This window comes from Crocuta crocuta, unplaced genomic scaffold, assembly GCF_008692635.1.
Source record: "Crocuta crocuta isolate KB4526 unplaced genomic scaffold, BGI_CrCroc_1.0 scaffold251, whole genome shotgun sequence".
Classification (NCBI taxonomy): domain Eukaryota; kingdom Metazoa; phylum Chordata; class Mammalia; order Carnivora; family Hyaenidae; genus Crocuta; species Crocuta crocuta.
In genome coordinates this window covers 209,722-226,622 of record NW_027527809.1, presented here as the reverse complement: position 1 = coordinate 226,622, position 16,901 = coordinate 209,722, and the positions used below count along the sequence as shown (strand labels likewise).

At 40.5% G+C, this 16,901-nt stretch overlaps 1 protein-coding gene across 6 annotated transcripts in view; it reads left to right on the top strand.

The window, feature by feature from the left end:
* KDM4C (lysine demethylase 4C) overlaps nucleotides 1–10,434 on the top strand; it is a 426,956-nt gene extending 416,522 nt beyond the window's left edge. For all 6 annotated transcript variants that reach the window (XM_077774817.1, XM_077774795.1, XM_077774812.1 and 3 more), the window contains 3 exons: nucleotides 980–1,099; nucleotides 4,898–4,990; nucleotides 9,348–10,434. In XM_077774817.1, coding sequence (XP_077630943.1) covers nucleotides 980–1,099; nucleotides 4,898–4,990; nucleotides 9,348–9,524 — 390 coding nt within the window. In that variant the 3' untranslated portion in view covers nucleotides 9,525–10,434. The remainder of the gene's footprint in view (nucleotides 1–979; nucleotides 1,100–4,897; nucleotides 4,991–9,347) is intronic.
* Nucleotides 10,435–16,901: the final 6,467 nt, after the last annotated feature.

The following is a 16,901-nucleotide window of genomic DNA, read 5'->3' as shown; positions in this document are numbered from 1 at the left end:
GTCATACCCAATACATACAAATTTAAGAGTTTGCAAACTATGTCTGAAAACATTTTATTTGATCTGTTTGATACCTCACTTCCCCGCCAAAAAGCAAGCACCTTCCAGGATGCACTACTGGGTTTTGCTCTGAACTCCTGCCTAAGGAGGAAGCACTATTTAGTCCAAGACATGAAGTAATAAGACAGGTTATGGGTGGCCACCATGGATGCCTGTGGAAGGAAGAGGGCTGGTCACTTAATGGGCAGCCAGCAGAAGCATGCCTCTCTGGGGAGGTCCAAGGGTCTTCTGACAAGGCCTGCTAAATAGCACACAACCCTCCCAGCCTCACCTGCCACACTGTAGATGCTCCTTGTTTTCCTTTCCCTTGCTGCTTCATCGAGGCCTGCCAATTCTGACCTCACTCTGGTCCTCTCCAGCCCCACTTCCACCTGGCCATCCCAATTCTTATTTTCCTATTCAGCTTCACTCTTCCAGAGATCCTGACAACCTAAAGGAGCCTCCTTGGAGGCTCAGTTTCCTTGTCAGTAAAATGGGGATAATTAATAAACTCTGCTTACTTCATGGACTGATTATGAGGATCGAATGAGTTGTATGTTAGAGCATTTAGTTAAATGCAAAATGCTATATGAATGTCAGGTGTTGTAAATCATGAGCTGGTCTGTTCTTCAGCTAACGGAGTTTCCATGCATATTTTAGTTACCCTCTGAACAATTCTTTGTCAAGTAGCAAATGTAAATGCTGCTGTTTTTTTCCTGCTTGGCTTATGGTGGCTCCTTTGCAACTTTATGATGTAGGCTGAATCTTTAAGTACTCCTTTGGCTCATATCTCTTCCCCTGAACACCCATGCAGGATCATAATCCATAAAACACAGAGGCAATAACTCCTTTTAATTGCCAGGAGTTCATCATTTGCTAAGTTCTAAATGCAGTCACTTAGACACTTGCCTTGAAAAGCCTGTCTGTGTTTCTTCCATAGAGCCGAGACTGTGTGAAACTGGGCCCTCCTGCTGAGGGAGAAGTTGTCCAAGTCAAGTGGCCCGATGGCAAACTCTATGGGGCAAAATATCTGGGATCAAATGTTGCCCACATGTACCAGGTGAGTGCTCTCCTGTGTGAGATGCTTGCTGAGAGGAAGCTAGAGGGCACGTGTATATCCAGTATGCTGTTGACCAATAGGCCACATGAATTTGGAGCACCTCTTCTTTTTGAAAGGAGCCAAAGATTCACTGTCTGATGATCCAGATGTTGGAGTTTTGTTACCAAATTCAACACAGGGAAACTCTAATAGCATTTGATGGGTGGTAATTGTAAAGAATATAGTTAGGCCACAAAGATAAGCAACTGGATAATAGGCTGCTTTCTTGTGTTTACATCATATGCAGAGAGATTAATTGGCTGATTTATCTCACCGTAAGCCAAGGCAGCGATGGCTATTCATCAGCCAGCAGCCTCTGAATTGGTGGCTTTTGCCTGAGAGACTTAATTCCATTGGGAGTTTCAGCAAACCTTAAATCAACTGTGTGTTGACACATTTGTGGCTGTTTGTCCACATAAGCTAAACAGGGTGCTTATTTAGTGAAAAGTAGAGCTATTGGTTGGATATTCTCTTCACTAGGGAACTCTGCATATTATTAGAGAGTGCATATACAATTAAACTGAAAATATTTTATCTCTATCAGAAATGAGAATAAATTAAACTCTAACAAAGAAAACATCATGGATGGCAGATGTGCATTTGTATTCCTTCAGACTCTTTTTTCAAGTTTATTTACTTATTTTGAGAGAGAAAGAGAGAGAGAGAATGAGGACAGGAGGGGCAGAGAAAGAGAGGGTCAGAGGATCCAAACTAGGCTGTGCACTGACAGCAGAGAGCCCGATGCAGATCTAGAGCTCAGGAACCATGAGATCATGACCTGAGCCAAAGTCAGATGCTTCACTGAGCCACCAAGGTGGCCCTCCTTCAGACTTTAAAAGGCAGCACATTTATTAGAATCCATACATTGTAGTACTTTCAGTAACACGATGGCAGAAATCAACATTCTCAAGCTAAGCCATAGAGTAAAAACAGGAAGATTGAAGTTCAAAGAAGAAAAAAATAAGAAGGTTCAGGCCTGTTAAGTTAAAAACAGCTTGAGAATGATAAGACTGCTAGTTTCAACTTAGAAATTATTCAAAGACTAATAAGGGGCAGGGCTTTAAGTGGCAGAGTACAGTATAAGACACTGCATCAGGAACTAGAGCACAATGTAATTAAAGGAGTGCAAAGAAGTTTAGGAAACTTGAACATGTTTTAAGGCCTAGAAAAACCCAAGGTGAGCAAGGAGGGGAGCACATTTATATATATATATATTGTATGTGTGTGTGTGTACTCATACACACATGTGTCCATGAGTGTGTATAGGCTATTTTCCCCTTTGTATTGGTCCATAGTGTTGAGTTACAGATTCAGGTTATTTATAGGGTAGGTGCTGGAATTTATTTGTATCAGAGTGTCCAGAATCAGGCAGAAATCATAAGACAGACTGATAATAGTGGAGACTCCTAGAAAAGAAGCATTACTACATGACTCAAAAGAAAATAATTACATTTAATTAAACAATAAATGTAAAAGTGAAGCATCTTACATGTAGCAAAGCTCTTAGCTTACATGAAAAGTATCACAATGAGGACATGCTGAAATTCAGACTAATTAGTAATCAGTATGTTAACTTCAGTGGAATTTATGATGGCCTATCAACATGGAACTATAGGCATATTTATAGACTCCATGAAAAAGCTAAGACTAATATTAAAATTATCTCTCAAGTACAAGGAGTTTAAAATTCCTCATTAAACCAAGTGCCCTTTTGAGATCATTTTGTGTTTTGTGTCTAACTGTTCAGTCTCATCATTGAATAAGCAAAGACATTCACAAAAATAGATAGAACTAAAATACCTATGGCACAGAGCTAAATATGCTAAGTATATTTGCTTTTTTGACTCTCACAGTAGCCCTGTAAGATAAATCTTTTTGACCTCTATTTTACAAATGAGGGTAAAAAAGTTACATGAATTTAATAATTTGTTGGTGAGCACAGAGCTTGTAAAGGGAAGTGCCAGAGTTTACTCTAAGCTGAGTCCCAACTAGGGTGAACAACCATCTCAACTTGTGAGGGCCTGTCCCTGATTTTAGCAAGCTAGAAGTCCTGCATCCCAGGAGACTCTTGGGTCATCACACCATACTCCCTTTTAGTTTTATAATTGTCTTTTTCTCTTTTTAGAATTTTCAAATGATCTAACACAGAAGAAAGGTAGGCACAAGTACTTCTAGTTATGCTATCAAACTGTATAAATGAGATGACACCTTGGCCTAATTAAATATTAAAGAAACCACTCTGCTAAAATAAGGCCAGGAAGAAAAGCCTTCCCATCCGAGGCTTCTGGAAGTAACAAGAAGAGAGAGCTCTCCTGTTACTGAGACCTAATTCCACCCTATTGTTTCAGTTTAGTCTAATGTGCATAGTACATGGATAAAAAGAAAATTATATATTTTATCCTAATTTTAGTATTTGTTCAAGTCCAGCAGATTTTTTTTTTTATTAACATAGTGCAACTGCAAAGTTTCACTTACCTTTTAACCAGAAATGCAAGCTTATTTTTATTGCTTACACCTAAAGAATTCAGACAGACAACTTAGGAACTTCAAAAATGTCATACATGGTTCAGGGTTAGAACATATTAGATATTGTGCCCTAAAGGTACCTGGGTGGCTTGGTTGGTTAAATGTCTTACTTTGGCCCAGGTTATGATCTCACAGTTTGTGAGTTCAAGCCCCGCATTGGGCTCTTTGCTGTTAGCACTCAGAGCCTGCTTCAGATCCTTTGTCTCTTTCTTTCTCAGTCCCTGCCCCACTTGTGCTCTCTAAAAATAAAGAGGGAAAAGAGAGGCGCCTGGGTGGCTCAATCAGTTAAGCGTCTGCCTTGGCTCAGGTCATGATCTCATGGCCTGTTGAGTTCGAGCCCCACATCAGGGATTCTCTCTCTCCTCTCTCTGCCCCTACCCCACTTGTGCTCTCTCAAAATAAATAAATAAACTAAAAAAAAAAAGAAGATATTGTGTTCTGATTGCATCTCTTTTGTTGTTTGCTCCTGACAGAGTTCCAAGAGCAGTCACTTTGAATAGGGAATTTGATGAATTTCCCCCAGATGCTCTAGGTTACTGTTAACCAGAGTCATATACTTTTACCTGACAAAATCTTCTAAAAATGTTGAAAAAACTGATTATGCAGTTATTTGCTGCTATTTGATTAGCTTGAAAAAAAAGTTTTAAATTTCATTTTAGATGAAAGTTTTCATACATTATTGTGGTTTACATGTTATAAGGTTGAGAACCTGGGATTTTTCTGGCTGAATGGTTGAATTTGACAGAAGTAAGTTTTGAAAGTTAAAGTTTTCTAATAACTTGAGAAACTACTTTATCCTGGAGGATTATTATGCAAGAGTATGTCCCTCTTATGGTGTCAGAGCCTCTTGAACAAATGGTACTGATAGGCCCAGCTCTTAATGCTAAATTGGCCATAATTTCATATTCCAAGAGATAAATTGAGGAGCAGCTATGCTTCTTTGTTTTTGCTTTGGGAGTGGGGGAAGGGACAAAGCTTTCATATCACAAATTCTAAGACTCATTTTCAAGAATTTTGGCCTGTTTGAAAACATTTGTTGTTCTTAGTTTGATAAGGGAAAGAGGTTTTCTTCCTTCCTTACTGTTGGCTTACTTCTGCTTGGTCCTTTTTTCCCTTTTTTTATGTAGTTAATTAGAACCTTGAAAAAAATGGTGAATGTTTGTGTATGTATGTGTATTTGTGATACTGTGTATATATGTTTTGTTGTATGCATGATGTCTTATTTCTCATTAGGTTGAATTTGAAGATGGATCCCAGATAGCAATGAAGAGAGAGGACATCTACACTTTAGATGAAGAGTTACCCAAGAGAGTGAAAGCTCGTTTTGTAAGTGCTGGCAAACACCCCTTGGTGATCTGCCATGTGAATCTCTCATCCTCTCCCTCTGTTTCCCAAGCCCAGCAGGAAACATACTTAGGCATTTGGATTAATTTCCAGAAAGTCGCCAATGCGACTTTTCCCTTACTTATGCAAACCTCTAATTTAGCCCCAAATGGGAAACCAGTGTAGGTTTCTTGTTTTCCTTTCTAATGAAGTCAAATGATGTTAAAATTATTGGCATACCAAAATAGTTGTTAACTATGTACTCTGTGCAAGGTGCTAGGAACATACAGAGTACCATCCAGGCACGTATAATCTTGTCAGCAGAAGCAACATTAAAGGAAGTTTTCAGTACTAGATTAAAAGGGACACAGTATAAGTGAGTGTCTGGTTTCCTATAGCCTTATCATATAGATTAACTTCTCTCTGAAAACCCATTAATGTTTGTGTCAGTTCACAATTAAACCAAGCTCTCACTTTTATAACTAAAGGAATTTTAAAAAGCTCCAAAAGTAGCTGTGGGAATACTAAAGCAGTTTCTTAAAAAAAAGAAAATGTTTTTAGTTTCAAGCTTTATACATTCTATTAAAAGACAAATAAACATGGACAGATAATCAAAACTGAAGTTGTTAAAAAATATAATTCATAATAACTTAGTTTTCATTATTGTATCATAAAATATTTAGTGGACCCTGAAATGAAGTCAATTTTACTCATTTAGAATTGCATCTACTATATATGCAAAATGATAAACCCTGAATAGGGAAATTTGAAAGAATGGGATTTTTTTTTTACTAAAATGAATTTTGTTTCCAGGATAAATGACACCCTTAGTTTTCAGCACATACTTATAACACACTTTTCTACAGTGATAGAGTTACCTTAATTTGAGAAATCCTTAGATTCCTTCGGTTGTATATTTAGCTCCTTTTCCTGTCAGGTGGGATCCTGGGAACAGGGTAAACTGCACCAGGTGTCAACTTACTTACTGAGCTGCAGTTTTTGAGAGGAAGGTCCTTCACAGTGAAATCGTCAAGAGAAGAGTGACAGTAACAGCAGTGGTACCGGCCCAATGAGAAATGTGGCACATAAGGGACCCAACCACCTAAAAATAGATTAACCACCAGATAACCTGCAGGGAAAGAGAAAATCAAATATTCCTGTTGTAAAAACATTGGCTAAATCCTAACAAAGATCTTAAAAGTCTGGATAGCTTGTCCAGCCCTACATTTTTAAATCTCTTAAAAATAATTTTCCTCTTCTGGATGCTAAAGATGGCTACCTCTCATGCTGTGCTCCTGTCTTCCACAGATTCTCTCCTGTCTCCCTGCCCTCCCTTGCCCCCAACTCCTTTATTTATTTATTTATTTATTTACTCACTCACTCACCTAGAGATTGAAACATGGGGAGTGGAGTAGGTAGTCCTCTGTAAGTCACTCAGGTCTTTGATTTACTAATGCATGTATGATTAAGCACCAGCTGGGTCTTATAGATTTCAAATACTGTTTCTTAATCACATTAAAAGAATGCTTTTTTGGTTTCTGCTCAGATCATAATTTCTTTGTTCTATAATAGATTTAGCTCCAAGACCAGGTTGACTTCCTACATAGCTTTATTTGAACCCAGCTCCTGAATTTCCTAAGATCCATTTCACTGAACAATCACAACATCATCCAACTTTTTTTCTCAGAATTTTTTAATTAAAAATAAAAGTCAGTGAAAATATATAAATCGCATATTTTATTTAAATGTAACCTGTTAAACAGTTGAGCCTAGTAGAAAATATCTTCGGGAGCAGAGGCTTGCATATTAAGTCCAGTTTGCTACTTCCGTTTTTATTCAATCAAAGACTCCTGTGCTCCTATTACAGGAAACCAGCTTTGCCTTCAGGTTAGTATATCACCCTCAGGCCCTTTGTTGGTCTATCTATGACTGCTATTTTTTTTTTCCAGTTGGTGAAACAAATCTAATTGGAAAAGTCATTGATGGGAAGATATTTTATGATTAGAGAAATCTCTTTTGTTTTTCTAAAGGAGGGGGTGGACTAGCAGCCTCCCTGCTAAACAGGAGGCCTCATATTTTAATGACTTCTGCTCACCCAGACACACGCTGACTTGGGAAGAAATTTTTCAAAAGAGTCAGCAGTCCACCTCGGTGATTTTGCTGGGGTTCTTTGCCACTAACTTCAGAAACAGCCCCATTACCTTTTATTGTCTCACAGAATAACCATGGCAACGGTGCATAATTAAGTAGAGCTGCTGGTAAATCGGTTTTATTATTGTATTTGAGAGGCTGACTTTTGCTGTTCTCGCACAGTGGCAACACTTTCATAGATGTTTTATTTTCTCCTTTGATAACTTTAGCACTTAAAAAAGGGAAAGATTACTCAGAGGAAGTACTTTGCCAAGAATGAATGAAACAAAAATGTTTTCTCCTAATGTCAGAGGGTGCCCAACCAACCCATAATCTTTTAGTTATTTTCTTCCCAAGTGTAACAAGGGGTCTGGGGGACCCATGCAGGTAGCTTGTTACCTTGGATAACCACCTCATGAACTGGCAGGGAACGTGCCCGCTGTGCACGTAGCTCCATTTTTTTTTTGTTTTTTGTTTTCAAGCTTCTTTGCAATTGTTCCATTGTTTGCCTCCTCTTCATGATTGACTGTATGTAAGTCCTCAGAGCTGGACTCTGCCTCTGTCACCAACAGGGGAGGTGGCCTCAATGACGGTGAGATCCACTGTGCATTGGTATCACTGGGAGTGATCTACCTCAGTGAAAACCAGTTGGAAACGCATTTTAGGAGGCAAAGCAGTAGGGAATTACGAAGCAAAAATAGTCTCCTAATGTGACCTTTACCTAAGCGTAACAAAAAAAGCCCATATCCCTTCACCTAGCTAACCCTTAATTAAGCAGTGACTGAGTGCTGGGCATGTTGCTTGGTGTGGAGGACACATAAAATTCTGAACTCAGTGGCTGATATCCTCACCCTCAAGGGGTTCAAGGAATCCCCAGTGAGGAAGAACTTACCTGCTGCTCATCTCTGCCACTGACCTCATTCTACTGCGTTGACTTGTAAAGTCTGACAGGAACCAGAAGAAGAGCACTTGAGTCTGCCTGTGGCAGAGAAAATAGAAAGCTTCCATGCAAAGGAAAAAGTACATCTAATGACAGAAAACATGAGCAGTGAGACATGGCCAGGAACTGCAAATAACTCTGTTTGAGCAGAATGTGGCACAGGATTATGCCAGGTTATGTAGGTCCAGCCTAAGGAGCTCAGGTGCCATCTTAAAGGCAGCAAGGCTGTTGAAAGATGATAAGCAGGGATGTCATGGGATCAGACAGTTTGTGAAGCACTTTCTCCCCGTGGTTCTATAGAACAAAGTCAGGGGGCACAGCATTTGTTGTGATTTAGGAGAGGAAATGTGAAGGCCTGTACCAGGGGTCAGCTGGGATAAAGAAAGGAGGGAGGGCTGAAAGGAACATGTGGACCTGGTAGGGGCAGGACATTACCAATGACTACAGTGCAGCTAGATGGATAAGGTAGGTAGGCCCTATGTGCGGTATGGGAAGGACAGTAATGGGGAGGGAAGACACTGAGTTCAGTGTAGGACGGCTTGATGCAAAGTGCCTCTGGGGTCAGTACTCCGAGACACCTGCTGGGCAGTTGGACATGCAGGCATGTGCACAGGAGGAGGTCTGAACCAGAGTGAGAGAGGTGAGCATCCTTGGAGAAGCAGGAATTGAAGCCATGAGTATAGGTGTGAGGGCTCAGTGAGCATGTGTGGAGAGGAGAAGTGCAAAATGCCAGGAGCCTTGGAGTTGAACAGATACTTTAGAAAGAAGAACCCCTGAGACATCAACAGTGAGCAGCCAGAGGAAGGAAAGAGGCAGGAGGAAGGGCTTATCAATGTCAGATAAGCGAGCTGCCAGCAATACTTAGGCGAAAGAAATAGTCAAATTTAGGATAGAAAAGTGTCATAGGAAGTGGGCTGGAGCAAGGACAGTTTCAGGGAAGGTGTGCAGGCAGAGGCCCAGAGGTAAATAGGAATAGGGTCGAATTAGAGATGACTGTTGACAAATTTGTCAAAAACTTGGTTGAGCAAGAGCCAGAGGGGAGATGGAGATCGAGGGAGATTTAAATAAGACTTTAATCCTGCTTCTGCTGGAGCAAGGTCCCTGGGGGTGGGACTACATGGAGGCAGGAGCCTGGCTGGAGCAGGGGGGGAGGCTCCAAAGTCCTGGGCCTGTGGCCTGGCCTCTGCATCGACCTCTGCACCCCACCCGAGCTGGCTGGATCCGATCTTTGTCCATTCTTGCCATGGTCAAATGCTGTGCCTTCTGCACTGTGATGCTGGCTCTTTCTAGTCCACAGCTTCTGATATGCGATTTGAAGACACATTTTACGGAGCAGACATAATCCAAGGGGAGAAAAAGAGACAGAGAGTGCTGAGCTCCAGGTTTAAGAACGAATATGTGGATGACCCCGTGTACCGCACTTTTTTGAAGAGCTCTTTCCAGAAGAAGTGTCAGAAGAGACAGTAATCTGCATGGACTGCTGCAGGCAACTGAGCAACTTGGGCCAGAAGAGGAAAGATGAAGGGACAGCCTTGGGGCCAGCAATGTGTTTCACTGGGGTAGGTGGCAGGGGTGTCTCTGACAGTGGAAAATTAGGCATGCTGGAGTTTGTCACCCAAACCACAGAGTACAAGTATTACTAATTGGACACAACAATCTGAAGTCATCCCCTAGTCCTGCTTTCACTTGTGAACAACTGTCTTCGATGATCCCAAAGAACTTTTCTAAGTAAAAGGAAATAATAGTGAATCACCCACCAAAAAAAGCCACTGCCAGAGGGGGCAGGTCCCCACATGCGACCTAATTAGGCCCTTAGTCAGGAAACACATGGAGACTTCTCTCCGCAAGCCCAGCAGGTGGGAGCCTCCATACCCAGGTAGGAGGGTGATAATTTATATATTTTCCACAGTCAGGGAAGGACTCTCACTTATTTGTTTTAAATGGAAGTTTTTATAAAACATTTTTAAAATACAAATGGCCTGTATGGTAATGAGATTTACCCATGTGCTATCTGTAATTTCCCTTGTACAGAACTTTTACATTTTTTTATATCCCTATTACTTTTGATTGTGTCTGATGAGAACTGAGTTGTTGGCCTTTGTGAAATTTTTGGCTCTTGAGAAAGAATTCTTATGAATTGTATGGGAATTTTATATATTTAAAGAGGGAGATCTGGGGCTGTTATTTTTAAACACTTTTTTTTCATAATATTCTGAGTAGATATTTATAAAATCTATTTCTTTCATTATGTGTTTGTAAAATTAGAGTTTAAATAAATATGCTTTGCTGCATAGTTTTCAACTAATATGATTTTTCCTTTTTAAAACAGCCTGAAAATGTACTAGTGTTTAAAAATAAAGATTTCCATTTTCTCCAATTCTGTCTTCTGACTTGCTTATTTGTTTAGATTTAAAATTTTTTAAATGTTTTTTATTTTTGAAAGACAGAGAGAGTGAGAGCACTCACACACGAGCTGGGGAGCAGCAGAGAGAGAGGGAGACACAGAATCCAAATCAGGCTTCAGGCTCTGAGCTGTCAGTACAGAGCCCCACATGGGGCTCGAACTCAGGAGCTGTGAGATCGTGACCTGAGCCGAAGTCGGATGCTTAACTGACTGAGCCACCCAGGCTCTCCTGTTTGGGTTTAAATCAATAGAAAAAACAGGTTTTCTTTAGGAGCTGTCTATGAAGACATATCAAAGTTTGTCAGGCCCTTCTTCAATCACAGACATTTTACATAACTGGACATGTTGCCAGACATTTCAGGCAATGTCACTGGGTATAAAGGCTCTTCGGCCTGCCAATGGTGCCAGTTAGTGTTTCCATCAGCTTATTCTAGGCCTTGAAGAACTCCAGAACTAGAGTCTGGAGCTCTTTTCATCCTAGGTTTCTTGGTCCCCAATTCCCTTTAGAAAAGGCTGTGGTGGACCCTCCCATCCCTCTCCTCACTTCATAGGTGAGCTGTGGAAGACAGGTAGGGAAGGGATTGCCCAGGGTCACACAGTCCTTAGTGACTGCCTTAGTTAACTGTGGCTGTAGTCATGCTGCTTAACAAACAACTGCAGCAGCCCAGTGGCCTGCAGTGGGAAGTACTTGTTTTGCTTATGGGCCTACAGTCTAAGCTGGGCTTGGCTGGGCAGCTGTGCTGACCTCAGCTTGGGTGAGCTCACATGTCCGCTCCACATGTCTCCCATCATCCCACTGGACCCTTTGGACTAGCTCAGGTGTGTTCTCATGTCAATGGCAGAGGCCAGAGAGCAGGTGAGCCCAGCCGAGTAAGCATATTTCAGTCCTCTCTGTGGTGCTGGTTAACACACCATGGACCAAAACCCAGGGCCAAGGATTGGAGGTCATTTCAGGGTTTCATGGCAAAGACTGTGGATGTATCATGTTACTGGGCAGAGAGTAAAGAACTAAAATAGTAATAACAGAACCACAGTTAAATCTCAGTTCTCCAGACCGCCTGCTGGCTGAGTGCTCATTTTCCAGAGTGGCTTATGCCTGAACTCTGAGCTGGGGAAAAGCCCACCAGTCTTACTTTTACAGGGACTGAGCACTCCACATTCCCTATCAGTATCATCATAAATTTTATCAAGTAATCAAGTTTGTGTTTTCTGTCTCCAGGTTTTGAATGCAACTGACCTACCTTCTCCATTATATGCCAGGAAAGTAGGCCTGTGTAAAGCATTAAGAAAAATTAATCTAAATAGGATCGTTCGTTCAGTACAAGTTTGCCTGTCAGCAGGATTTGTGATTGGCTGCCACAGGGAGAAAATGTGCAGAGTTCTATGTGATCTCAAACACAGCTGTTTTTTATAGGCTCACTTAACTAATGTTCCTATAACCAAGTACAGCTGTATATGGCCTTAGCAAAATAATGCTGGCCACAGATGCACTCTGGCTCTCAGGAAAGATACCTTTGTTTCACTGCATTCTGCATGAAGTCATTATTAGCTCTATGACCAGACAGATCATTAAAGGTTTTTCACTTACTGCATGACACTTCAATTGTAATTTTAATTTCTTTGTGTTACACTAACTGCATTTTTAGTGTGTATGTGTAGCATGAAATCAGTTGAAGGCTGTATTCTGGTATTAAAAAAATTGCTAGCTGTGACAATTCTAATGTAAATCTAATTGCAAGCCGTGTCTCTGGAGGTTAGAGGATTAATACAAACTGCCTGGCATATTTCACAATATTTTAGTTCCTTTATGTGTGTTTGAAATGAGAACAATGTGACTCTTGTCAGTTTACTTTTATTAAGGTACTTTAGTTCATCGAGAGAGAAATTGAGAAGAAGCATCCACTAAAATACATGGCTGGAATTCATTATAAATTGCTACTGGCTAATAGTATATGAAAACATGAAGACTCAGAATACAAAATAATTAGGAGGAATGGGTATGCCACTTCTCCCTGAACCCATCCAGTGTGAAACAACTCTGACATGCATATGGTACTGTAAATGACTGGGAGGTCTTATGAGTAATCATATTGGAGTGTGTATGCTGCAAAATAACATTATGCTTTATTTTTTTTTGCCTTTAAGTAAAAGAGATCTGAAATGAAACTCTTATTTCAAATATTAGTCAGCCTCATAAACTTGAAGCTAACTAGAGGCATTCTCATTACATGAAATAATTGTGACTGGTTGGTTACAAGACTCAATTGTACTACTGACTCTGAGAATTCAGATGTGCACTCATTGAAAGTGATACACAGTCTTTCACCCCATATGTTGTAGAGACATAAAGCACTGACTGGTGGGGAGAAGGACTCCTGGCCTCAGACGAGGTCTGAACTCTCCAGCAAGTAGATTCCTCCATCCTCAGAAGGTGTAGGACCTCTTGAAGAAATTGAACTTCATGAAAAGCATCTGATAGTAATGATGTATTGAGTGTCTATTGTGAATTCCGGCCTTGTAGACTCCTTCCTGGCATTTATTTACCTTGTTTAACACCCACCGCCCAAGAAATCAGCAAAGAATCATTCCTCACTTTCGTGGAGGAAAACTAAGGCTGAGAGAGTTTAAGTAACCTCTAAGTCACTCAACTTTCATGATGCATGAAGAAAAAAAGGATTCAAAACCTGACCCAAACAAAAGTCATTTGAAAGACAACTCTGAAGCTCAAAAGGTAGGTTAGTACTAGAGATGTAAATGAGGAAGGCATCATTTTTTTTTTTATTGGTAAATGTTTAAAAATACATGAAATCTGGGGCGCCTGGGTGGCTTAGTCGGTTAAGCGTCCGACTTTCGCTTAGGTCATGATCTCTCAGTTCGTGGGTTCGGGCCCCGCGTCAGGCTCTGTGCTGACTGCCAGCTCAGAGGCCCCGCGTCAGGCTCTGTCCTGACTGCCAGCTCAGAGCCTGGAGCCTATTTCAGAGTCTGTGTCTCCCTCTCTCTCTGACCCTCCTCTGCTCAAGCTGTCTCTCTCTCTCCTAGAAATAAATTAAAAAATATAAAAAATAAAATTAAAAAATAAAAATACATGAAATCTACCACCTGGCAAGGGAAAACCATAAGGACAGAAAAAAGATCAATGCTTGCCAAGGACTGGAAGTAGGGGAGGGGACTGACAACAAAGGGGTATGAAGGAGCTTTTTGGGGGGTAGTGGAAATATTCTTTTCCTTGATTGTGGTGGTGGTAACAGCACTATATGTCAGCATTCATAGAACTGAACACTGAAATAGGTGGGTTTTACTACATGTAAATATCACCTCAATAAACCTGTCTTAAATAAAAGCTAGATAAACAATGGGCAAGCTACCTAGACTGCATATCCTGTGAACAGAGGACAGGAATTGAGAAGAGATCGGAACCCTGGGATGGCTGAACAGATGGGTAGAAAAAGAGAAGCCTGTGAATGAGCACTAAAAGGGAAAACCAGGATACTCTGATGCCCTGGACATCAAGGGAAGAAAGTGTTTCAAAAAAAAGGGGTTATAAACAGAGAAAATATGCTGCAGAGTCCAAGTAAGATCACGTAATTGTTTATTATTGATCTTGGTGAGAGCATTTTAAGTGGTTTCAGATGAGAAATCTATTAACATTCAAATTCATGTTCCCTGCTCGACAAGCACCACCTCCTCTCCCCTTTCCTTTCCTTCCTCCTTCCTCCCCTCCCTCCATATCTCCCCCTCCCTTTCTCTCTTCTTTCAAGATTTTCTTCTTTGTCTTTAGTTTTCAGAAGTTTGACAACAATGTGTCATGGCTTTGATTTCTTTGGGTTTATTTCATTTGGAGGTTTGTTTAACTTTTTGGCCTTTCAGCAAATTTGAGAAAGTTTTAGCCGTTATTTCTTAGAATATATTTTAAATTCCATACTCTTCTTCTCGCCATCTGAGGCTTCAATGATAGAAGTGTTAATCTTTTGTTGTTGTTACACAGGTCCAGGATGATTTTTTAAGTCTATTTTCTCTCTGTTCAGATTGGATAAGTTCTATTGATCAACCCTCAAGCTTACTGGTTCCATTCATTGTCATCTCCAAACTATTATCAAGCTCACTGAATGAGTTTTTTATTTTGGCTATTGTATTTTTCAGCTCTATGATTCCCATTTGATTCTCTTTTATATCTTCTATTTCTTTGCTGAAATCTTCTATTTTTTTTTCATTGTTTCAAGAGAGTTCATAATTATTTGTTGAAATATTTTCCTGATGGCTGCTTTACATCTGTGTCAGATAATTTCAATACGTAATCCATCTTGGTATTAGTGTGTGTTGTCTTTTCTCATTCAAGTGGTTTTCCTGGTTTTTGTTGTAACAAATGATTGAGTTGTAACCTGGACATTTTGACTATTATGTTAGAAAACTTTGGATTACATTTAAATCTTTTTCTTAAGCAGGCAGTCACCCTGTTTTGCTTTAGTGCTTAGGTCCTGACCTACTTTTGCGGGCTGGGGTTCCAATGACAATTTAGTTTTCTGAGCTCTTCTGATCTGCTTTGTGTGTGTGCTACCCAGAGACCACGCCACAATCCAGGGTGCTATTCCACACTTTAGTTCAGTTCTCAAACTTTTTGGTGAGATAATGTCAATCAATTTCATATGTGAGTCAGTCAGCAAATACTCTTGCATATTTAGAGAGTTCCTTTCTCTAGCTCCCTGCTGTCTAAGATCACCTCTCCATTCTCCAGTTGAAAAAGTGAGGGACACTGCCTCATACTGTTGAGAAATCCCACTCAACCCCCACTGATAGCATGCTGGCAAGGAGGGAAATGCCACCCAGGACCTTCAGCAGGTGGTAATTAGGGGACAGAGGTGAAAGTCCAGACTCCACACTTGGTCTCCACCAGCGCAACACTGAGGGTGAAGGGGGGCACCACCCTGGCTCAGTTGCTGTCACCATCTGAGAGGCAGAAATCCAAAATCCCCATTTGGTCTTTACTGACATTATACAAGCAGGGAGCATTTATTATGTTTTATTGGGGTAGAGTATTGTCAAAAAGGATTTTGTCCTGCTAGCTACTTCTTTCTGGGTACTTGGACTATAGGGAGCAGGCTTTAAGTGTTGGGATTTTTTGTGTGTTTCTTTTTTCTTTTTCTCCCCCCACCCCATGACTGTTGGTGCTTCTAGTTTGCAGGCTTCTCTAATTCCAAGTCCAAAATATATGGGAGATAAAAAGAAAACCTAGAGAACACATCCCTGTGTAAAGTTCCTAAATTCTGAAGTTGCTAGGTAGATTTCATAGTCCTCTTATAATTGTTCTATTATGCCCATGACTTTTAATTATACTTAGCCAGGAGGAACAGGGAGAACTAAGTCTTCTCCACCTTATCCAGGTTGAAAAGTCCTCACTTTTTCTTAAAGATAGGAGAAAATAATTTATTGCTAATGGCAGGGTCTAGAAATTCAAGATCAAAAGAGAGTAAGTGATGAAGGAAACCTGAAAGAAGGAAAAGAGATTGAAAGCAGAGGCAGAATGATTGGCCTTACACACAAAAAGGGAGATTTCATCCATGGAGACCAAATTCTTGATTATAAAAGCAGAAAAGGCAGATTGCAGAATTATTTCAGGAAGAGGCTTTTCCAGTGGATTTGGTATATGGGAATGGGTGTGAGAATTAAAGATGCTAGAGGACAGTTTCTTCCTACCCATTAGTCTGAGTTGAAAAAGGAAGACAGTTAATGTTAAGAGGGAATTGGCTGGGAGAAAATAGAGGGATATCCCCCACCAAAGATATCCACAACCTAATTCCCAAAACCTGTGAATGTTACCTTCCATGGTAAAGGGGACTTCATAGTTACTTTTAAATATTTTGAGACGCAGAGATAATCCTAAATTATCTGAATGTTCCCAATATAATTAGAAGGGTCTGTACCAGAGGAAGACAAGAAGATCAGAGACCAAAAATGAGACATGATGAAAGAAGCAGTGGATGAAGTGATCTGCTTTGAAGACAGAGACAGGAGCTAGAAGCCAAGGAATGCAGGTGGCTTCTAGAAGGTAGAAAAGGGGATTCTCCCCTAAAAGCCTCATTAAGGAACCATCCTTGCTAACACCTTGACATTAGCCCAGTGAGACTGATTTCAGACTTCTGGCCTCCAGAAAGTTAAGAATTATATACACTCTGTTGCTCTAAGCCACTAAATCTGTGTAATGTGTTACACAGTATTAATGGGAAACTAAGACAATTGCTAAATGGCAGGGCCAGGGTGGAGGGTGAAAGAAGGTTTTCAAGGTCAGGAGCAGGGGACAGAAGAGGAATTAGTTTATGATTTCTATAGGGGAGTGTTGCTAAAATCCAGGGTGTGGTCATGGGAGCAGAGTGAGGCTGAAAGCCATTTCACTGAATTTACTTTTTTCTTTTAACTATTTCATTTTTTAATTGATAATATATATA